The 24,501-nt window shown below is 35.6% G+C and overlaps 1 protein-coding gene across 1 annotated transcript; it reads left to right on the top strand.

Moving 5' to 3' along the window:
* The first annotated feature begins 21,654 nt into the window (after nucleotides 1–21,654).
* Nucleotides 21,655–24,202, top strand: ASML2 (activator of spomin::LUC2). Its single transcript, XM_039032957.2, has 4 exons — nucleotides 21,655–22,269; nucleotides 22,612–22,749; nucleotides 23,240–23,404; nucleotides 23,781–24,202. Exons 1-4 carry the CDS (start codon nucleotides 21,814–21,816, stop codon nucleotides 23,850–23,852), a joined length of 831 nt encoding a protein of 276 aa, XP_038888885.1. The 5' UTR covers nucleotides 21,655–21,813; the 3' UTR covers nucleotides 23,853–24,202.
* The last annotated feature ends 299 nt before the right edge of the window (nucleotides 24,203–24,501 follow it).

Genomic DNA, 24,501 nt, shown 5'->3' with positions numbered 1-24,501 from the left:
TAAAAATTATCGTTAACAACTATTTTACCGAAGTCCCCGGCAACGGCACCAAAAACTTGATGTTTGAATTTTATGAAGTGGAAATTATGGATGATATATGTTGGTGGATTGCGTTGTGCACTCAATTTTCCCCAGAGGAATCCAAGTGTATATTCCTCTGAGTTTCCTAGTAAGTACAGGGTCGAACACAGGGACTTGTAAAAATAGTTGCGTTGGAGATTTTTATGAAAACTTGCGGTAATCAGTTGAATAAATAAGTGTTGGTTTGTTGTTGTGTTAATGAAAATAATAACGAATGCGGCAGAGTTCGAAAAGATTTGGTAAATGGGAAATACGATGAATATGCGGTGAACGGTTTGAGAAGGGTTTCGGCTAACACTCCCTAGGATGCATTCATGCCTTGCGATCATGCAAAATGCATACAATAGTAAACCACCTCTCGATGTGAATGCCACGGCTTCTAAGGTTAGAACGCATGCGATAAATATGCGATAAGTCTATAGGGTTTACACATAAACCTCTATCTCTATTTATGGGATGACAACATGACATTCACACAAATATGCGACCACATAATATCATTCCTATTCCTAGGATACATGCGATGCAAGTTGACAAATAGAGCTTATCTCTAAGTCCCAATCTCTTGTTTACTTAAGCCTAATCTTGCTCTTTCGAGTCTAGATTCTAACCTAGCTCTCTCGAGACATTAGGTTCTTTCTTTAGATTCTCTCTCGAGTAACTCTAAAGGGGTATTTTGCACAACATAAAACAAGACAATCGCAAGCAATGAACTTCCTAGATCATGTTAGCTTAGTTCCTCTCAACCCATTCAACTAGTTTAGCTACTCATGCGTATTAAGAGAGTGAGCAAATGTAGAAATAGAACTTCCATTGAATAGATATAAGATGAAGTACAGAATAATAATGCAAGTATAGTAAAGAGCATGGAGCAATTTCTTGCTGCCAGGCATTACACTGTTTCTACTCGTGCTCTAAACATATTCTCATTTTCGTGAGAGTCAGCCTGCTCTCTGCTCTTACGCCTCAAGGTTCTCTCTCGAACTGCCTTGGACAATCTCCGGTGTCACCACTCTTCTCTTGCTCCACCGTAAAATGGAAAAGAAAACTATGAACAGAGGTATGAACTTGTAATGGTGATGAGGTAATCGACTGCTTAACCCCTTCTCTGAATATTGCACTTGGTATTTATAGGGCATCAAAGGTGAAAAGCGGTTTCTCTCTCCTGGTTGTACAGATGGGAAAACTTTAATTCTTGACTGATGTGCTGGATAATTGTCACCGATAAAGCTGGATGTACTTCGTGATCGTTATCAGCTATCAACTTAATTTGGATCCAACTGCCGTCAGCTTTCTGTCCCATCAATCTTAATTTTCCTTTCACCCGGATGCACCTACCATGTTGTGGTGACTCTTCTTGGGTGAATGTTTGCAAGCACGATAAACGCAAAGTCTTGCGGTGAAGTTGCACTCGACCAATGTATTCCTATGATCTTATTCTTTGCATTGCGTTAACGCATTATTCTGCATAAAAATATAAAGATCAACTGTTCTAATGCATTGGATGCATGCGACCACAATATTATAGAATTTATTCTTAATGGACGCAATTTAACATATTTCATCAACGCAGTCCAACATTATCTAAGGATTTAGCACTATGATAACGTGCATTTCTGCTCATTATCAGGGAGTTGGGAACTCAGTTACACAAGACAAAATTCACTCCTTCCCCGATTTAGGGGTAAGTAGATAAACTGCTCCCTTAAGAGCTACTTCCGGGACTTGAACAATGTGGCATCACACCTTCCTTTGGCCTAGAAGGATTTACTCATAGTAGGACTATGATGTATTGTTCATTAGAGGAATAAGTGGTATTTAAAGAGTTAGATGTAATTACAGGGGGAAAACGGTAAATTGGCCGGGTTGTACTTATGAGCGATTTGTGAAGGGTCATCATACTGTTGATTGGTTATATCCAATGGACACGAAACTATATTTGTTGCGCGAAGAGTGCAGCTATCGATCGTTAGTGGAATTTCCGATAGTTAACGGATGGTGGATATCGTGATTAAAAAGTTTAGTCAGTTATTCAGGTACCATTGGAGCTTTAAGCTACAGGTTCATAAGGTCTTCTTAGTAGCTCAATGGATTCAAGTATGAAAATTAGTTTTTGGGTTAGTTTGAAGTGTTCAAATTAACAAGAGAAAATTTGATTTTATATGATATAATTAAATTGCATCAATTATATGAGATATAATTGACTTAATGTATTAAGATACATTAATTAGAGAAATTATTATTAAATACTATAAGGGAGAAAAAGAACTATGGTTTATATATTGCATGAGATGTGATATTAAAACTATAGGTTATGAATATATTATTTATATTTGTAATTAAATCAATTATAGGAAAATTGATTATGATTTTTTCTCCCATAACCAACTTAGTGGGAGGTTGTGATTGATGGATAAAATGAAAATCGTTTCTATTTTAACATAAGGCGATCATTAAGCAATTGAGAATCGTGCGATCAAAATAATTAGCTATACGATAGCTTGAGAGCATACATGATTGTGTAAGAGTTTTCTATATGATAGTCTTTTGTTTTCTAAACGATCGAGTATCAGTCTATACGATAGACTATAGTCATCTCCCACTTATTCGATCGTCTATACGATCTGTCAAATTCCTCTTACCCTCTATCAAATCCTACAGAGCCCACAACTCCTAGATTCTCACACCGAGAATACCAAGGTAGCCTTCTGGTGGTGTTTTTGTTCAAAGGTCGAGTGTTGTTTGTGCTTGTTCGAGGAAAGAGTTGAGGTGTGATGTTCATGTTGGTGAACAATCGTGCAGTCAGTTCGAGAGAATGAGAAGAATAGTTCTTCACGGGTAAGTTCTCTTGAACCTTAGTATTTCCCTTCTGTGGCATGCTGTAATTTAGAGTTTTGCATAACTATTACTGTTTGATTGTAAATCTGTATGTTCTATCACAATGGGGTCTGGAAGGATTAGCTTCCGCTCATTGGCTCTTTGATAAGATTTCCTTCAATCTCATCATATGAAAATACGGGCCAAGGATAGTATTTTTAAGCTCAAGAAGTGGGCCTACATTACTGCTATTGTTCCTAGTATTGTTGAACCCCATAGTGCCACTGCTGCCTTATCTCCCCCTCCCCTTGGAAACAAGTCAAGGACTCTAAAATACAAACCTTGGCCAGAAATTGTTGGGATTGTTGTCCTAATTCTCCCGGAGTCTCGTAGTTTGTAGTCTGTACACATTGTTATGAATAAAATAAAAGTTATTTTATTTGGTATTAACTCATATCCAATAAACAAAGCTCCATGGTTATTGTATGTAAACTTAAGCATGTATATGAGATATACAAGTGAATCAGGCCTTAAGTGATAACCTAAAAATATCGGTAATATATGGATTAAGGAGGGATACCTGATCCAGGTGATACTACGAATACGACTTGCTTTGTAGAGGTTTACAAGTGTTGTGAACTACTACAGATGGTAGATCCTGACCATTCATGTGAAGACATGCAAGTGGGGTGTCCTATACAAAGAGTTTGTATAAGACCGGACCACGAGATGACTAGTCCCTGTATATAACGCCGTTGATATTTGAGACTTACATCTCACCTAAGCGACCATAGATGATATGACCTCAATTCTTAGTATTTTGGGAACTTCTGCCTTTGAGGGCGGTCCTTTGATTAGTATGGGTGAGAGTGGCCAGATTGCCAACTCAACATGCCTACCTTTTTGGGGATTTGTCTGATTTGGGAGCTAGAAACTCAATTACACAAAATGGAATTCACTCCTTCCCTGAAGCAGGGGTAAGTAGATAGATTACTCCTTTAAGGGTTGATTCCGGGTCTTGAACGTAGTGGCCATAATTTCTCTTTGGAAGAGAGGACTCAATCATAATAGGACTATGACTTATGTTCATTAGAGAGACCAGTGGTACTTAAGAAGTTAGATGTAACTACAGAGGCATAATGGTTATTGGCCTAGTTGTACTTACGAGCGATCTGTGAAGGGTTATCGCACTGTTGATTAGTTGATATGGACACATAATATATCTATGGTAAGGAGAGTTCAACTGTTGGTTTTTGGTGGAGTGCCTGGCAGTTAAGGGATGGTGGATCCCGTGATTGAAGAGTTTAGTCAGTTATTCACAGACTGTTGGAGTTTCAAGCTATAGGTCCATAAGGCCCCCTTGGTAGCTCAATGGATTCAAGTTGAGAATCAGTTCTTGGTGTTGATTTGAAATATTCAAATTGACAAGAGAAAATTCGATTATATATGATATGATTGGTGTGATGCATGAGATACATCAAGTGGAGGATTAATATAAATGTGATTTATATTAAGTACCATGAAATAGAAAATAACTATGGTTTATATGTTTCATGAGATAAAATATTAAAACTATAGGTTATAAATATAATATGGTAAGCTGGTTATCATATATATTTATAATAATATTAATTATTGGATAATTATCTCTTTTTCTCTAATAACCAATTGAGTGGGAGGTTATTAGTGGTTCCATGGTAACCATAAGATAAAAGGAAAAATGTTTTCCTAATTTTTAGAGGTTGTAGAATTGAGAGTTTCCATTCTCAACAAGTTCTCACAATAACGTTGTCAAGTGAATAAGATTCACTAAACAATAGATAAAGAGAGACTAACCAATCGTGGAGTGACATTACACGATAGTTCACTCAGTTGGCCATTAGCTAAACAATCGTAGAGATTTTTCTAAACGATTGGGCATCGTCTATACGATAGACTTCTGTCATCTCCCACTTGCTTAATCGTTAACATGATTGTTATTCCTCCGACCTCTTCCTCTAACCAAGTCCACACAGAGCCTACACTTATGGATTCTCACTCTGAGCATACCAAGGTAGCCATTGTGGTGGTGTTGTACTTAACTCTGAAGGAACTCTTATCAAAGAGTACCTCTGAGCGGAAGCAAGATCGTTCCAAACTCATTGTGACAGAATTATGCATTCACAATGTAACAGAATAGTTATGCAATATACAACAAATTACTGACATGCTTTGAACTTAAACAACAAAGAGAACGAAATACGTACCAGTTGAAGAACCCTTTTTCTCAGAAAACTCATTCTCGTCTAAGGACTGCTCCTTTCGCTCTCGTTGAGAACGTCCAAGAAAATCATCCACTAAAACCCGGTCGTCTACCCACGAATGGAATCCTCACGAACACAGCAACAGGGAGGGCGCCATCACTTAGAACCCTCGGTAGCGTTGCCAAGATAAGGTTTCCCTCCTATATCCATATACTATAGACAATTTTGGTTATCACTTAAGACATGATCCACTTGTATGTCTCCACATACATGCTTAAGCTACAAACGACAACCATGGATCTTAGTTTATTGGTTTGTGGTAAAAAAAATAAAACATCCAATGTACATAGACAAAAGTGAAGAAAATATCATATATTATATATCATAAGCGTTTGTTCAAAACTGTCTCTGCAAACTACAAGACACAAGAGTTTAGGGCATCATCCCCAACAATCTCTCACTTATCCTAAAGCGTGGGATGTACAAATAACTAGTACAAAATAATAAATTAGGGCACTAAGGCCCAGTACAAAAATATCTCTCACTTGCCGTAGTCCAGCCGCGGGTGGTCCCATAGACCCATGCTCTGAAGGTGACCTTAAAAAACTATAGCAATGAGAGCCTCGTAAACGGGTCAGCAACGTTGTGCTCCAAAGCGATCTTTGTGACTATCACGTCCTCTCGATGCACTATCTCGTGGATGAGATGATACTTCTACTCTATGTGTTTGCCGCACCTGTGACTCCTAGGCTCCTTGGAGTTTGCCACAACACCACTAATGTCACAATAGAGGGTGATGGGCCTAGACAGGTCTAGAACAACTTCCAGATCTGTTAGAAACTTCCTAAGCCAAATGGTCTCCTTAGCAACTTCATAAGCCGCTACATACTCGGCCTCCATCATGGAGTTGGCGATGCACCCCTGCTTAGTGCTTCACCACACTACTGCTCATCCATTAAGAGTAAAAACTGACCTTGAAGTGGACTTCCTAGAGTTCTTATCAGTCTGAAAGTCAGAATCTGTGTATCCAGTAAGGATCAAATCCCTAGTTCTATACACGAGCATGTAGTCCCTTGTTCTTCGAAGATACTTGAAGATGTTCTTAACTGCGGTCCAGTGACCCTGGCCTGGGTTAGACTGATACCTACTGACTATTCCCACAACATAGCAGATGTCTAGTCTAGTATAGAGCATCGCATACATCAAACTGCCAACGGCAGATGCATATGGGACCCGTCTCATCTCCTCAACCTCTTGAGGCATCTTAGAACACATTTCTTTAGACAAAGTAACTTCATGCCTGAACGGTAGTAGACCCCTTTTAGAGTTCTCTATCGAGTATTTGAGCAACATCTTGTCAAAGTACGATGCTTGAGACAACACTAACACTTTGTTCTTACGATTTCGAAAGATCTGTATACCCAGAACAAACCAAGCCTTTCGCAAATATTTCATTTGGAATTGGGTCACCAGCCAGTTGTTAACTGTAGTCAGTAGTCCTACATCATTCCCAATTAATATAATATCATCTACATACAACACTAGAAAAACTACTAATTGTTGACGAGTTTCTTGTAAACACAAGGCTCATAACATTTTGGTCAAAGTTGTACGATTTAATCGTAGTATCAAAATCGAATATTCCAAGATCGAGATGCCTATTTCATCCCATAAATGGACCGATTCAGTTTGCAAATTTTTTGCTCTTGACCTTGGGCAATGAATCCCTCGGGTTGCACCATATGAATGGTCTCCTCAAGATTTCCATTCAGAAAGGCAGTCTTGACGTCCATTTGCCAAATCTCAAAATCATAATAAGCGACAATAGACTGGAGTATGTGGATCGACTTCAACATGGAAACAGGCGAGAAAGTCTCCTCATAGTCCACTCCCTCCACCTGGGTATAACCCTTTGCCACAAGTCGAGCCTTGAAGATTTGCACCTTTCTATTGGCACTCTGTTTCTTCTTGTAGATCTATTTGCAATCTATAGGTCTTACCCCATCAGGTTGATCTACAATATCCCATATTGAGTTGAAGTACATTGACTCCATCTCAAGATCCATGGCTTTGACCCATTCATCCTGGTCAACATCCTCCATTGCCTTCTGATAGAACAACAGATCCTCAACGTCGCCATTGGCTACCATAGCTAGGATTTTCGTGAAACCAAGATAGAGAATGGGTGGGTTCACAACCCTCCCATTGCGTCGAGATTCCCTCAAATCTTGAGGTGGAACCGACTTACCAGATTAACTATCATCAATAACTCTTACTGATGAAGCAGACCCTTCAACAACTCTTGTTGAAGTTTCAGTAGTTTCGTTGGAAAGCTCACGTAGCACGATCGTACTACGTGGACTGTGCTCCCTAATATGATCCTTCTCTAGGAAGGTAGCATTGTAGAAACAAACACTCTGTTTTCCGTCAGATCATAAAAGTAACCCCCTCTTGTACCTTTGGGCTAGCCTATAAAGAGGCATAACCTCGATCATGGTTCCAATTTCTTTGGATTTTCCTCAAGCACATGTGTTGGGCAACCTCATATGCGAAAGTTATGTAAGCTAGCTTTACGCCCGTTCCACAACTCCGGAGGTGTTCTCGCAACACTCTTGGAAGGAACACAGTTGAGTATATACATTGCAGTCTCCACTGCAAAACCCCAAAACGAGTCCCATAAGGAAGCGTAACTCATCATTGAACGAAACATGTCCAATAAGGTTCTGTTTCTCCTCTCTGCTACACCATTCTACTGAGGTGTACCCGGTGTTGAGAGTTGGGAAACGATTCCATGATTTATCAAATAGTCCTAGAACCCTGAATCCAAAAACTTTTCACCTTGATCCAATCGAAGTCTCTTAATCTATCTATCTAATGCATTTTCAACTTCAACCTTGAACTCTCTGAACTTTTCAAAGAATTTAGACTTCCATTGCATCAAATAAACGTTCCTATACCTAGAGTAATCATCAGTAAAGGTGATGAAATACCCATAGCCTCCCTTGGCTCGCACATTCATCGGACTACAAAGGTCAGAATGTACTAACTTAGGCTCTTTGGCTCGATAACCTTTTCCAGTAAAAATTCTTTTAGTCATCTTACCCTCAAGGCAAGATTCGCACACTGGCAAAGAATTTTCCTCTAACTCACTTAGAAGTCCATTCTTCATCAACCTCTCAATCCTATTGAGATAACTGTGCCCTAATCAAAGGTGCCAAAGTTGGGAATTTTCTTTTGGAGAAACACGTGGATGTTTATTTTGAGTTATAACAATTTTAAACAATTATATGTTATGGAGGGAACTGAAAACGGCCTTAGCACATACAAGTTATTTTCCAGTTTTGCTGTACAGATCTCAACTCCATCTTTATGAATAAACACTTTATTCACATTAAATTCAAGAGTATATTTACACTGCAACAAGCACTCTACAAAAATTAAGTTTCTTTTCCACTCAGGAACTACAAATATATCTTGTAAAATAAGAAATTTCTTCTACAAAGTCAACTGAACTCCTCCCACTGCCACAGTTGAGACGATGTGCCCGGTGCCTACTCGCATCGTCATCTCACCAGCCTCTAGTTGCCACCAGGATCTAATCCCCTAAAAAGAAGAACAAACATGATTAGTGGCGCCCGAATCTATAATCCAGGCAGAATCATCATTCTCCACTAAACAAGTTTCTAAAACTAGTAAATCACATTTACCTTGTTTTGACATAGTCTTGGCCTTAGCCTTGGTTGCCTTCTTCTCCTTAAGCCAGCGAGGCGATTCCTCTTCCAGTGTTCGTCTTGGTTTCAGTGGAAACACTTTCCCTTGTCAACCGGTATCGGATGCCTATTCCACTAGGCGACAGGTGGTGGGTTAGCAGGCGCCTTCCCCTTCCCTTTACTACCCGTCTTCTTCTTCCACTTTCCAGTGAAAGGAGTAGAAGGTGCAGACTTCATTCCAGAGGTTGAATCTCGATGGAACATCTTTGAAGATGAGGCAACATCCACCTCACCTCCCCTTTTCTCCTTACTTTTCAGTAAGGATTGGAATGGTTGCAACTCGTTGAGGAGAGTTATAAGGGTATAGTCCACTTTGTTAAGAATCACATTGCTAACAAAGTGCAGGAAACTATTCGGCAACGAATGTAGGATAATGCTAACCTGGCTGCCCTCATCGATCCTAGACCCATTCATCTCCGCCATATTGAAGTTGACCATCATATTAAGCACGTGTTCACGAACAGAGGTATCTTCCTCCATTTGGAGTTGAAAATTCATTTAAGAGCCTCGTGCTTAAGCTGTCCAAATGATTGTCCAAACACCCCCCCCCCACAAGAACTCCATGATCTCATGCATTGAGACTATGGGCTCATGCTTCTTAGCCAAGACGTCGTTAAGACTGGCCAATATATAGGCTCGGGCCTTCTCGTTTGCCCGTGTCCAGCGCTCATAAGCCTCTCGAACATTTCGAGCAGTGTTAGGAGGTGGAATAGGAGAACACTCCTCCGTATAGACGAATATAAGATCATCGATGATCAATATCGTTGTGATCATGTGTTTTCAACTAGCATAATTCTCCCCAGTTAGTTTGTCGGCGCTAAGTAAAGCTATTGTGGCTGTAGCCATTTAAAACGTTGCTAAAACATGAAAAAACATTTATAAGTCTATGCTTTATCCACATTTTAACACCAATTTTAGTTTTAGTAAAATAGTTACCAAGTACCCCAAGTGATAAGACTTTTATTTCGCAATGATGTCCCAGCGAGGCAGGACAAACATCACCGGTGGGGTGATCAGATGCCTCTTCACTAGGATGAGACACTCTCAACCATTAGACAGAACCAACTCTTGGAACTTCACCTAACAATCACCATTCGTTTGGTCCAGAACTATTAACGCTTAACAATTTCGCTTAAATGTAACCCTTTTTTTCGACCCTAGAGTCCCACTCTAATGCGTCCACCGTAGGGAAAAAGCAGATTAGAACAAGAGACTAAGCGACCTTATCCTATACAGGAGATCAAATAAAGAAACGTGCAAAACGTCCATCCTATAGGGGGACACTCCCAGGGTGCCTCGAGGTGATGCACATAAACTTTATCCAACCTAACAAGAGAGACCGTGGGATATGCTATCGCATGTCCCCTTCCCACTTACTATGAACATTCTCTCCATCCACCTTGATATTGACCTACCCAAATACCATCCTTTAGGGGGACACTGCCAGGGTGCCACAAGGCCGATGATAGATCTCACGGTGTGGACAATAAAGGAAGAAACGTGAAAGGTTTAAATGAAACATTAGATACCTTAAGTACCTCCCATTGAATGTTCTATCTAAGGGTTCATTAACTTAGACCATCCAGCTACAGATTTTAATCTAAGTCAGTTAATCTGCTAAAAACAACATTTATCTTTGAAATAAACAAGTTCAAGTAGTCACATTAAACTCTTTAATGGATTGTCCTCAAATTTGCATGCATGCATTAAATCTATCTAATTCACCTTTCCAGGTAGGTTCCTAAGTAGGGGTATTCTATTTCCGTCACCTTAAATACCCCAACCTAGACAGAACCTGCCTTAGAATAAAGGTCCCTTATAGATAGATTTGCTACACTTTAACCTTTTATTAGTCAGTTTAATCCTATTAAACTGATTAAAAGATTAAAGCCTAGGTTGCTAATCATATTAGAACCGTGATCTTAGGTCTATCTCCACCAAGTTTTAAAACACTTTTAAAACCATGATTTAAACCTAAGTTCGTAGGCATGTCTTCTTTATAGATTTTAGTTCTCATTTCCTTATAACCTTTATGAAAGAAACAACTAAAACCACAGTGCCACACAACTAGGTATTTATAACACTTATAAATTTAACTTATGTGTCATGCTTTATGCAATGTCCTTTCATTACTATACATAACTTTTATATACAAGTAACGAACCAAGAAAAGATGCTTCCATACACCCTTATACTATAACACTTATAATATAAAAATGATGCATGTCTATGTTTTATGCATGCATAAATATAACTCTCATATTATATGATGCATGAACATGCTCTTACGTAATTCAAATCATGCTTCTCTAAATCATAACACTTATAATAAAGATGATGCATGACCAATGCATAACCTAAGTTGGGATTTTTACTATATGGCATACCATATGACATATAAATAAACATACATCCTATGTACATTCACAAAGATTAATGGACTAGGATGAACCACCTCTAAACCGGGAATAAAAGCTCTATCTATTACATATTCTATCGAGAAAACTGGTTCACAGACGAACTGGGTCTTGAACTGTCCAGGCGAAGCTCCCATCATTTTGTAAACGCAGCTGAGTATACGATTGTTTAGCTATGATCGAGTACCAATAACTATGCGATGAAGCATGAGGTATCCGATCGTTTAGCGCACAAGACAAAAACACGCGAGTTCTAAACGATCATTTATATGACAACGTAGCTGTGAAGCACGATCATCTAGACGATCACTTAATAAGTGATAAGTAAACAATTTACTCCGTGATTGTGTAGTCAGGAACTAAGCGATGAAGCTTACTAAGCTACACGATCGTCTAGTACACACGCGTCAACTTGTTCCCTAGTATCCGATACTCTACGATCATCTACCCCATCGTTTACACGACCTAACCAATACTTGGTTGTCTTTAACCTCGAAGAAAAACAACTCCTTGCATTTAAAGCTTCTTCACGAACGACTCACAGACTCAAACACTTTGAAATTATAGACTCGATAGCAAGTTAATATGCCCAAAAATGCAGGGGCCCTTACAATTATCTTCAAATATAAAAGAATTTAAACAACAAGAGACTTCATCCCAGAAACTCCATTAATCCACATCCACAAACTATTTAATGCTTAAACAGAGAGCAAACATGCTTTTACCCACCGAGAAAGTAAATGCTATTCTTTGCATCAATAAATTTGGAATATCAGAACCTGGCTCTGATACCAAATGAAGGAACTCTTATCAAAGAGTACCTCTGAGTGGAAGTGAGATTGTTTCAAATTCATTGTAATTGAATTACCGCATTCACAATCTAACAGAATAATTATGCAATATACAACAAATTACCAGCATGATTTGAACTTAAACAACAAAGAGAATGAAATACGTACCAGTTGAAGAACCTTTCTTCTCAGAAAACTCGTTCTCATCCAAGGACTACTCCTCTCGCTCTCATTGAGAATGTCCAAGCAAATCGTCCACCAAAACCCGGTCATCTACCTACGAACGGACTCCTCACGAACACAGCAGCATGGAGGATCCAGGAGGTGTGGGCTCTGTTGGATTTGGTAGAGGAAAAGAGGAAGAGAATATCGTATACCACGATCAAGCAAGTGGGAGAAGTCAGGTTGTCTATCGTATAGACGATGCTTGATTGTTTAGGAAGAGGTACACGATCATTTAGTAAAAGGGCCACAACCAAACGCTCAGGTGTGCGATCGTTTAGGAAAAAGCTAGACGATCGTTTAACAAATCCTATGCGATCGTTTAGTAAACTACGCACGCGTATACGATCATTTAGAAACATTGAGTTATCGTGTAGGCTCTCGGTTTGCTATGCGATAGGCAGTATACAGCAAACGTGAGCGAATGACTGATTCTTTGCAAAATGAAAACCATTTTATTCTTCAGTTATGAAAATTGAATGCAACCTCCCACTATCACATGATTATAGAGAAAATGCCGGCACAATTATCCTATAATTGTCCAAAATAAGTAATAAATATAATCATATTATATTCATTAACCTATGGTTTAATATCACATCAAATGCAACATATGAACCATAGTCTTTTCTCCTCAACTAGATATAAATCATATTTTTATCCATTTTTCTCCAATTAATGTATCTCATACATAATGTCAATCATATCATATATAATCGAATTCCCTCTTGCCAATTTGAATACTTCAAACTGACCCAAAAACTGATTCTCAACTTGAATCCATTGAGCTACCAAAGGGACCTTATGGACCTATGGCTCGAAGCTCCAACAGTACGTGAATAACTGACTAAACTCTTTAGCCACGAGATCCACCATCCGTTAACTGTCAGACATTCCACTAAAGACCGATAGCTGCACTATTCTTACCACAGATATATTTCTATGTCCATTGGATATAACCTATCAACAGTACGATAACCCTTCACAGATGCTCGTAAGTATAGTTGGGCCAATTTACCGTTTTGCCCCTATAGTTACATCTAACTCCTTAAGTACCACTGATCCCTCTAATGAACAATACAACATAGTCCTACTATGTGTGGACACCTCTCGGGCCATGAGAAGGTGTGTGGCACCACATCGTTCAAGCCCTGGAATCAGCCCGTAAGGGAAAAATCTATTTACTTATCCCTGCTTCGGGGAAGGAGTGAATTCCATCTTGTGTAGCTGAGTTCCCAGCTCCCAAATCAGGCGAATCCCCAAAGTGGTAGGTTTGAGTCGGCGATTTGGCCACTCGCACCCATGTAAATCAAAGGACCGCTATCAAAGGCAGGAGTTCCCAACTCACTCAGGATTGAGGTCATGTTACCTATAGTCATCCTAGTGAAATGAAGTCTCTATCATGAACGACATTATATAATGAGACTATAACATTTTATGGTCCGGTCTTATACAAACTCTTTGTATAGGATGCTCTCGCTCGCATGTTTCCACATGAATGATCAGGATCAGACCATCTGTAGTAAGTCACAACACTTGTAACTATTCTACGAAGCGGGCCGCACCTGTAGCGTTACCAGGATAAGCCTTCCCTTCTATATCCATATACTACAGACTATTTTGATTATCACTTAAGGCATGATCCACCTGTATGTCTTCACATACATGCTTAAGTTACAAACGCCAACCAGGGATCTTAGTTTATTGGTTTATGATAAAATAAATAAAACATTCAATGTTCATAGATAAAGGTGAAGAAAATATCATATATTATATATGCTAGAAAATATCATATATTATATATCACAAGCATTTGTTCAAAACTTTGTTTACAAACTAAGGATATGAAAGTTTAGGGCATCATCCACAATAAACTCGATTGAGTCGAGGTTTTTGGAGGCCGTACATTGAGTTCTTGGTGTTCACGTGGTGGTCACTATGATCATGTTGTGTTGCATCGCTGTGTTTGAGCATTCGTGAGTTTTAGTCTTGGAGATTGAACGAGCGTTCGTGATCGAAGGAATTTAAAGATGAGTCTTCAAAGGTATGTTGAATCTTTCCCTTGAGTATCTTGAAAAGCATGCTGTAATTTTGTATGTTGCATGGCTAGTTAGTTTCCGTTTCTTGATTGTAATTGTGTGTTTTCAAATACGAATGGAATTTGGAACGATCATTCCATTTCTTATGGAAATCCTCATGTCTGATTTCCTTAAAAAGTAACACTTGGTCTCTTATACCACCTCCATCTAATGTCAACTTGGTAGGCAGCAAATGGGTCTTTAAAGTTAAAACCAACGTTGGCGGCAGTTTTCAACGATGTAAAGCATGTTGGTGGCCAAAGGTTTTCATCAAATACTCGGGGTTGATTTTCATGAGACCTTCAACCCAGTTGTGAAGGCTCCGACTATCCGGATCATTCTGACTATTGTTGTTTCTCGCGGTTGGCCCATTCAACAGCTGGACATTAATAATGCTTTCCTAAATGGAACTCTCCATGAGTCGGTCTATATACAACAACCAATTGGATATGTTAGTGATTAGTTTCCTCATCATGTCTGCAAACTCAACAAAGCCTTATATGGCTTAAAGCATGCTCCGCGTGCATGGTTTGATGAATTCAAATCCACTCTTATCTGATGGGGCTTTCGAAACTCAAAGGCTGAAAACTCTCTATTCTTCTTTACTTCTTCTAATTTAATTATTTTGTTGCTGATTTATGCTGATGACATACTTATAATAGGAAGTTCTCCATAAAAGATTGACCCATTTGTCTCACGTCTGCACTCATTTTTTGCTCTTAAAGCCATAAGCCCTCTCAACTATTATCTTGGTGTTGAGGTTCACAGGACTAAAGATGGCCTCTAACTCACTCAATCCAAATATATCTTGGATTCACTTGATCACCTTGATCCCTCCCATATCAAACCTAGACAAACCCCTGCCATGATAGGGAAACAACTCTCTCTGACTGATAGAATTCCGTTACCCGATCCAACACCTTATCGAAGTGTTATCGGTGATATTGAATATCTCACTCACACTCGACCAGATATATCTTTCATTGTAAATAAGCTAAGCCAATATCTTCAATGTCCCACAACCTCTCACTGACATGCTGTCAAGAGGGTCTTATGTTATCTTCGTGGAACTATACACCATGGTCAATTTATTTCCAAATCTTATTGTCTACCTCTTAGTCGTATAGTGATGCTGATTAGGCATGTAATATAGATGATAAAAAATCTATCACTTCTCATTGTATATTTTTGGGAAATTCTTGTCTCTTGAGCTCTAAAAAGCAACATGTTGTGGCCCAGTCTAGCACAAAATCAAAATATAGGGCCCTCGCTCATATGTTTCTTGATACAATTTTCGTATACAGCTACCGATATCAGTTGGATACAATCTCTACTTCATGAACTTCATCTTCATGACTCTATTATCCCTCCAATCTGGTGTGATAATACAAGTGCTTTGTCTCTAGCAGCCAACCCTGTTTTTCACTCTCGAAGTAAACATGTAGAGCTTGACGTTCACTTTGTCCGTGACAAAGTCCTTGCCAAAGAATTAGTTGTTCAATATATTCATTCTTTTGAGCAGCTTGTAGATGGTCTCACTAAACCTTTATCAGAACAACTATTTTGTGATCTTCGTGCCAAACTTAGTGTAATTCAATCAACCTCTCGTTTGAAGGGGAAAGACATAAGGGTGAAATGCTACCATTCTCACTTGTTGTATCAATACGTGTCACGTAGTTTGTTTAATATTCTCTTCTTTTTGTTATTATTGTGATTCTCTGTCACATGGGCTAAGGCACGTGGCTCTTTTCTATTTGTTGTTTATTTTACCCTCCTTTGTATTATTACATTTCCTTTTAGAATTCCTGTAGTCCCATCCCATTTTACTTTCTTGTTCTAATGTGACCATTTCAAGGAGGAGGATATAATCTAAAATGGAAAGGACTAGCTATAAACTCTATACCTACAGCCTCAACTAAATAGACAATGATAACACCAGACGGAAGTAAGTTCTAAGTTTGTCTTCGTTTCTCGAAAATCCTTGCTTGCTTTGCTACACTCTTGAACTCTGATCTAACTTAAATTAAAGCATAGGAGCATATATGTGGCAAGCACCACTTTGATGTACAATTTTTATTACATAACATATATAATTATAGTATAAAGTGGGAGTTTAGAAAACAAATTTTAATAAAATAGTAGATATAATTGAAAAAAAAATAATTGTCACAATTGAGAAAAGTAATAGAGTGAGACTTATATAGTAACATGGTCCCACATGACCCACCAAATGTATAGTTTCCATTCTTTAATTAACAATATTTTGGGGGGGCGTTCTTTTGCAAAAATTCGATGCATGATATGAAGAGAAAGAAGGTTGAAAATGAAAGGAAAAAGTGTGGATATGAAGTATGTTTAGAGTATATGGACTAGAGAAAGTAGAGCCAAAGGGCAACCACACTCTTTCATGCAGATATTATATCCATATAACCATTTAAAACGAAAGTTAATGTTCTCAAAAAAGCTAGACATGATCAGAACTCATATATCCTTCAAACAAGAATTTCCAAAGGAACAAACCCCGTCCCTACACACAAGACCAGACATAGAGAGAAAAAGAGAAAAAAGAGCATATTTCCATGGTGAAAGTGGCCAACACACGAAGAAAAAAACAATGCTTTCTTGCGATCTTATATGCTCTAAAAATATATATCATGATCATATTTTGATTCATTTTCAGCCAATATGCACCATTAATTACTCCCCTATCTCAACCACACTACGCCTTTGTCTCTTGTTTTCGTATACATGCATGCAGTTACCACTCAAGTTTGTAATTTTTTCACTTGCATCATCATATATTTACATTGCTAATTAATCGAGACATTAATTACGTATATGGTTACCTTGATCATGTTTGTTGCGGGGATTTTGAATCAAAGAGTGTAATCAAAATCAAGCAATGCCAAAAACAATAAAAAAAAAAAAAAAAAAAAAAAACACACACACACACAAAACTTGATTCGAGCCGAAAGTGACATCATAGGACCAAAATTGGTCTAAAGAAGACAGATACCTGCGTTGAAGTCGAGATCGAACCTAACAAAATATCCAATGGGACATGCCTTGGCTCATTCACCTTAAGCCCAAAATAGGGCTAAGAAAAGGAGCTCAGCCTTAGCTACCCTAGAAAAAATGCCAAATAAGGCATGTCTAGCCCGATGAGTTAATAATCCTAATGCAAGTTTGAAGTCCTATGGGATAAGATTCAAGGCAACTGCACCTATAAATATATCATGATAGCAACTCACTATTTGTTGTATTATACGCCATTTGATTTAAGCATCAACCCTGTGTAATAAGCACCATACTGATATACAGATCTTTTCATATTATTGATCATGTTCTTCTCTAAATTATAAATTTAACAAGTGAATGACATGTACATTATGTGGACCGAATTTTAGTACAAAAAATTATTAACATATCCTTTTTTTTTTTTTCGTGTGTCTTGGATTCGTACCTTTAGTCAAAGAAAATAGGCAAAGTTATATACTTTGAGGAGAATCATGCAAGTGGGTAGTAAGGCCCACATTAAGAGAGAGTTTTAGGGTAAAATATATTTGATGGGATACAAAGGGGCAAACAAATCGATGATGGGTACCTGATACCAACTTCAGCCCTACAAAATCTTCTGTTCAATCTCATTTTTTTTTTTTTAACTCAAAAAAAAAAAAAAAAAAAGATTATATTTTGTATCACAAAAGGCATCCCTTAAACAACTTGCTTTTTTACTTGAGTTCCATTCAATAATATATATATTTTATATATGTGTGTGTTAATTTAATTAGGTAGCTTGATATATACTTTATAGGCAGCGACAAGAAAGAAAGGAAATCAAAGCATGGGAATCACTTTTTAAGATAAGAAAACAGTATTGCAAAATCTTTTGTTCAGAAATCTTTTTGAATCGGATACTTAATTAATTATGATATAGTTTTTCAAACAAAATATAATGTATGATGATGGTAACTTGTTCAAGTTTCTACTCACATTGTAAGTACTTGAAGATTATATTCTACTCACAATTTGAATTTAAATTTTATTTGTAGCGATAGGATTGATGTAATTAAAGGCAAAACATTAATAACGGAGCACCGAGATTCTTTTATGCAACCATTAAATTTCGGATGAAAATTTCTTTTACCCAAATGGTTATGATATCATTTAGGGTTCGTTTGGATTAACTTTAAAAAAAAAGTGTTTTTTTAAAAAAAAAATTCATTTTTATTTACACTCGAAAATATAATCTAAATACATCATTAATTAATTCAATAAATGCATTTAAAAATATCTACTTTTGACTGGATTGACCAAGGATCTTTCATATTATGTTCAAACTTCTGTAAACAACTTAATTATTGTATATTTATTGAAAAAAAAGCATATTATATACTATTCAAGAGACTGTGGAGGAAAAACAAACAAAAGCTTTTAGGAAATATTTACTTAACACAGTGCTCCTTTGAGTTTTCAAAGAATAATGAAAAAGAGGTTCAATATATTCATCACTAATAGCTATTTCCCTACATGCCATATAATATTGCAAAATGAATTATGTTACATCTTTTAAAAATGGTGTTAAAATCTCTCCGTTTAGTAATCATTTAGTTTTTTATTTTAGTTTTTGAAAATTAATTAGGTTTATAGACACTACTTCTACCTTTAAATTAAATTTCTTCTTTTGTTATCTACCTTTTACTAACGATTTAAAAAATCAAGTCGAATTTTGAAAACAAAAAAAAGTCGTTTTTTAAAACTTGTTTTTATTTTTGGAATTTCGCTAAAAGTTCTATCATTTTACTCCAGAAAGATGCAAATTATAGTAAACAATGTGGAAGAAATAAACTTAATTTTCAAAAACAAAAGACAAAAAGCAAAATGACTATCAAATGGGTCTTTCTTTTTTTCTTTTTTAGAATATATAACATTAAGCTTAAACATTATTTTACTTCTATGGTTGTGAGTTTCTTTATTTTTTATATCTGTTTTTGGGGTTGTTTTCAAAATTTAAGCCAAACCTGAAGATTAAAAAATAGTTTTTTAAATCATGGTGAAAAAATAAGTCTAATTTTTAAAATAAAAAATAAAAACAAAACAATTATAAAGTGGATACTAATTATTTACTCAATTCATGTGGCTGGTATATAGAAGCTAATGACAAACAGCAGGAATATATAAACCTCAAATGGGTGAAAAGTAGAGATTTGTTTGTTTTTTCTTTTTTTGATATATAAGTATAACAAAATTTCAGTTGTTATGGGTAGATCAATTTGATAGGAAAACAATGTATATTTAAGCTTAAAGTAGATAATATTATAATATTATAGAGATTCTACAAATGCATAATGTGTATGTACATTTTCCCAAAACAACTAGAACAAAAAGAAAAAAAAAAAGGTATTGGTTAGGGAAAAATAGTAAGTTGGCCTAAGAAATCACATAATAAGGTTTCATATCTCTCTAGTATTATTTCCCTTAAATATTAGGAAAATGATAGTCAAAAAGAAAGTCAAAGTTATAAGGTTGGGGAAGATGATGAAAGCAGAAAAAGGTAGGGTTTTTGTTTGGGTTGAAGAGAGAAAAAGTTGGTGCAAGACACAAAGTACATGAATGTGGAAGAATAAATAAAAAATGCCCAATAAATTTAGGACAAGAGATTGCCAAATATTACATTATTTTGTTTGTACATTTTTCCATTATTTGATTTAAGATTGGTAGGTGAATGACATTATTGTATGAAAAATATTTGGGTGTTCCATGAATTGCACTTATCTCTATTAAGAACCTATCTACGATTTTTTTTTAAAAAAAAATTCTTTATATATTAAAAAGGGAAGTATAGACTGTACCTAATCTAATTTAAAAAATTATGGACACCGAAAGGAATTCTCCGTTTGGGGAGATATATGTTGTACTTGACATGTTGATGCCAAATCTTTGAGGCCCATGTGATCAATAGATTCTTCCATTCCCCTTTTCTTTCTTTCTCACTTTTACCTTTCAACCAATTACTATCTATCTTAATGTTTTCAATTCCACCAAATATCTTATTCATTTTTAGCTTAATTCATTCTATAACACCAAATATCAAACCATTTACCTAAAAGATGTTGTCATTGTGTAAGCTAAACTAGCTCAAGGCCAACTCAGAAAGTAGTGGATTGAAGATATAACGACATTAGTTAATTTCCTTAGTCAGACGTCTTCTTTTAGTTCAACATGTGATGTTAGACTATTTGAATATTTAATTTTTTAAACAAGTTCATTTAATTTTCCATACAATATGTTATTTAATAACATTATTTTTATTTATGTTTAATTAGTCGAAATGAATATACAACCAACTAGATATTTTAAATCATTAATTTCAACTTTTAATTAATGTTACGAATTCTTCTTCCATAGATTATATGACAACATATGTTGAATTTTAGTTTTACCGTTGAAGATAAAAATGTGTATATTAAAAGAATTTTAATTTCACATTAATATACCAAAATAAGTGTAGATTAATTGACATAGTGTGTCCACACTATTAATCTCAAAGTTAGAGGTTCAATTCCCCTATTCCACAATATTATCCAAAAAAAATAAAAGGTTTCACATTAATATAAATGGATTTTAAAAATCAAAATACAAATTATGTTTTTTTTTTTTTTGTAAAACATAATTGGTGTATAAGGTATTAAAATTTTCATATTAAAAAAAATATGCCAATTATTGTTAAACTAATAGTCATTTTAATATTTAAATATTAAGATTTAAATACTATTTTAGATCATATATATTGGACTTGTCTTATTTCATATCTATATTTTTAAATATTCAAATTTAGTCTATTAAGTTTTCATTGGTAAATTTTAGAAAGACGTTTTTACATATATTATCATAACTCCAAATAATTATAATTATTTGGAATAAATTTTAAAATTGATTAAAAGTAGTTATATAGACTAAATTTTGACATAAAATGAAAAAATTGGAAAAGTATGGAGCAAAATGTAAATTTTAGTTAAAACTCCAAGTTGGCATTACTCATAGATAGGTAAGAGAGAGAGAGTAATTGAAGTGGAGACACAGCTAGCGAACCACATATTTGCTTACACGTTTACAGCTTAAAGTTTAAAAAAAACCCAAAGTGACAGTTTAGTTGGTTTTAAGAGTGAGTTTATTTGGTGGCTGTCCCATTGTAAATTATGTCTGTCTTTAATAACTCCCCAAAAGCACTCTTCCGGTCAGCTGCCCCACCCGACCAACAACTTGCTTATACCCAATCCCACAGCCCACACACACGCACATATATTTATATATCCATAATGTAAAAGCAAGAATCCAAGCAACTACTGAATTAAAAAAACCCTCTTTTTAATTTGTTCCCGTTATTACCCCATATGGCTTCAATCCCTCAATTCTACTGCGATCAGTATTCATCGGTGGTGGCAGCTCCTCCTTCAACGGCGGCGTCTGTGGGTACCGGCGGCGGCCCATTCTGGGGAGAAGATCAAACAAATTTAGTTCCTTTGTTGGATGATTTTGGGCTTCTTCATGATCAACCTACTCAATATTCTTCTAATTCTGATAAAATTATAATTCCAGCGCTACCCATTGATCCAGCCACGACCTCGTTTTCTCAACAAGACATGCTAGCCTTCCCTCAACTTAATATCATTCCTTCGTCCATGTGTGGCATTCATGATCATAATGCAGCTGCTCCTGCAGAAGGATCTCAAAACTTCTGCCATCTTGGTTGTCAACCAGATCATCAATTCTATGAATTTTCCGACGATTGTTTTGGATTGGTGCCCGAGATCAAACCGCTTTACCACCCTCTTCCTCCTCATAATTGGGTATATTTATATATATATATATCCATCTATCTCTTTTTGTTTAATGTTGATATAATATTAAATTTAACTTCACCTATCTATTTAAGTTTTTAGGTCTAAGAGGTTGTGTGTTCATTTCCTCCTCAATTTATATTGATTTTTCTTCTACATATTTCAAGCGCATTCTTTAACTTAATTTTCAATATCATATAAATTATTGGGATTAAAAAAAAAAAAGTAACTTACCATCTTATTTTCAGTTTTTTATTTTTAAAATTGCGCATATTTTCTATTTTACATTTTCATTTATAATGTCATATTTATTACTTAATACCTTGGATATGGATGAACTTGATCATATAGGAAAATCAAAGCAATCAAGTTCCTGTAGCTGAGGATTCAAACATGAAGGTGGGCCGCTATTCTGAAGAAGTAAGAAAAGAAAGGATTCTGCGCTATTTGAAGAAAAGAAACCAAAGAAATTTCAACAAAACCATCAAGGTATCTATCAACAATTTTATTTTTAATAATCTCTTCCCATACATAGAATAGAGAATTAACATAACTAACATCTATGATTTGGCTGTTCAACAGTAATCATATATAATTAACTTTATTGTAGTAACACACCAGCTTAAGTTTTAACCACTCATGGAGTGATTGGACATGATTGGGATTGATTCTAAAATGATTAAAATAATTTTTATCATTTTGAAGATCACTCTAAAACATGTTTTAATCCTTTAAATTCAATTTTGATGATATAAAAATTGCATTAAAATGTAACATAAAGTTAAATATTAAATTAATTTTACGTGATTAAAAATGTGTTTTAGAGTGACTTTAAACTTCACAAAAATAATATTATTAATTTTAAAATTATTCCCAAATATGTACTCTAAGTAGGAATCTTTTATTATATATATATATATTCGTGCTAATTTACAAATACATAATTAAATTTATCGTAACTTATCGATTTTTGAAATAGTATGCATGTCGCAAAACCTTAGCCGACAGAAGAATTCGAGTCCGAGGGAGATTTGCTAGGAACAATGAAGCATCTGATCAAGAAATTAATCCAACGACAAAGAATGACACTTCTATTCACAAAGACACTGAATTATTATACAACAACCATGATTTTGGTGTCCAGGTATCTAATTTAATATTGTAATTTCTTTAATTTTTTAAAAAATTATATATAATTTCTTAAAATTAGAAAGGGTGATTGTATTATAATGAAGAGATAGGAGAGAAAGAAAATTAGTAATTGATATAATATTTAAGGATAACTCACCAAGTAACACTTTTAGGGTTAATAATTAAGTGTATAACAACATTTTTAAACAACTACAAATATGACAAAATCAATCAATGATAGAATGTATTGTTGTTCGATGTCGAGAATTTGATCTAAATTTTGCTACATCTACTAATTCTTTTACATTGGGCTATATTTACTAAATCTCTACCTTATTGTTATATTTGCAATTACCTCTAATTAATATTTATGATTTGAATTTTTGCAGATGAAAAGGGATGAGGAAGAATGGCTACAAGAAATCACGAGCCTAATGTGTTTGCCATATATCAGTAGTTGAGATACGGAATTGAGGAAGAACAAAAGGAGGAAATTAAAATATTTGAATTGTTATAATTGGTGGTGGTAGCTATATATATGGCGTATTTTAATTAATTAATTGACCAGCTAATGATATTGTTGTCGAGTGCGTGTTAATTAATTTTACGGTCATCCAAGGATTTTGAAACATAGGAGACTAACACAAGGAATCTAATTATGTTTTTCGACGTTGTCTTTTGGTGTCGATTAATTAATTTGAATTAATGATTATCTCAAATGTGATTCCTTTTTTGGTTGAGCATTTTGTGATGTACTTTGATCTAATGATTCAGATAGTGAGTGATACAGAATAAATAAATTAATATATATATATATATATATATATAATATGGTTTGAAAAGCTAGTTGTCGTACTTGATGGGATCGGATACTATTGATTTGTTCATGATCATCACTGAATTATTATTCTCTTGTTTGTATATTGTATAGTGGATTTATATATTTATATCACATCCAACATCTGTATCAGTATGAGTACTCCATTGTGGGGGATAAGAATTGGAAAAAGTGGCTCTTCAAGTTCTTCCTAATTAATGGTTGTAATATTAGCTAATCCAAAAAATAGTTCTAAGTCACAAAAGGGCTTAGATTGTGAATATCCAGAACAT

This window comes from Benincasa hispida, chromosome 5 (genome assembly GCF_027475165.1).
Source record: "Benincasa hispida cultivar pf3 chromosome 5, pf3_genome.v1.1, whole genome shotgun sequence".
NCBI classification, from domain to species: Eukaryota; Viridiplantae; Streptophyta; class Magnoliopsida; order Cucurbitales; family Cucurbitaceae; genus Benincasa; species Benincasa hispida.
Note: the sequence above shows the minus strand (reverse complement) of the source record. Positions and strands in the feature narration are given on the sequence as shown.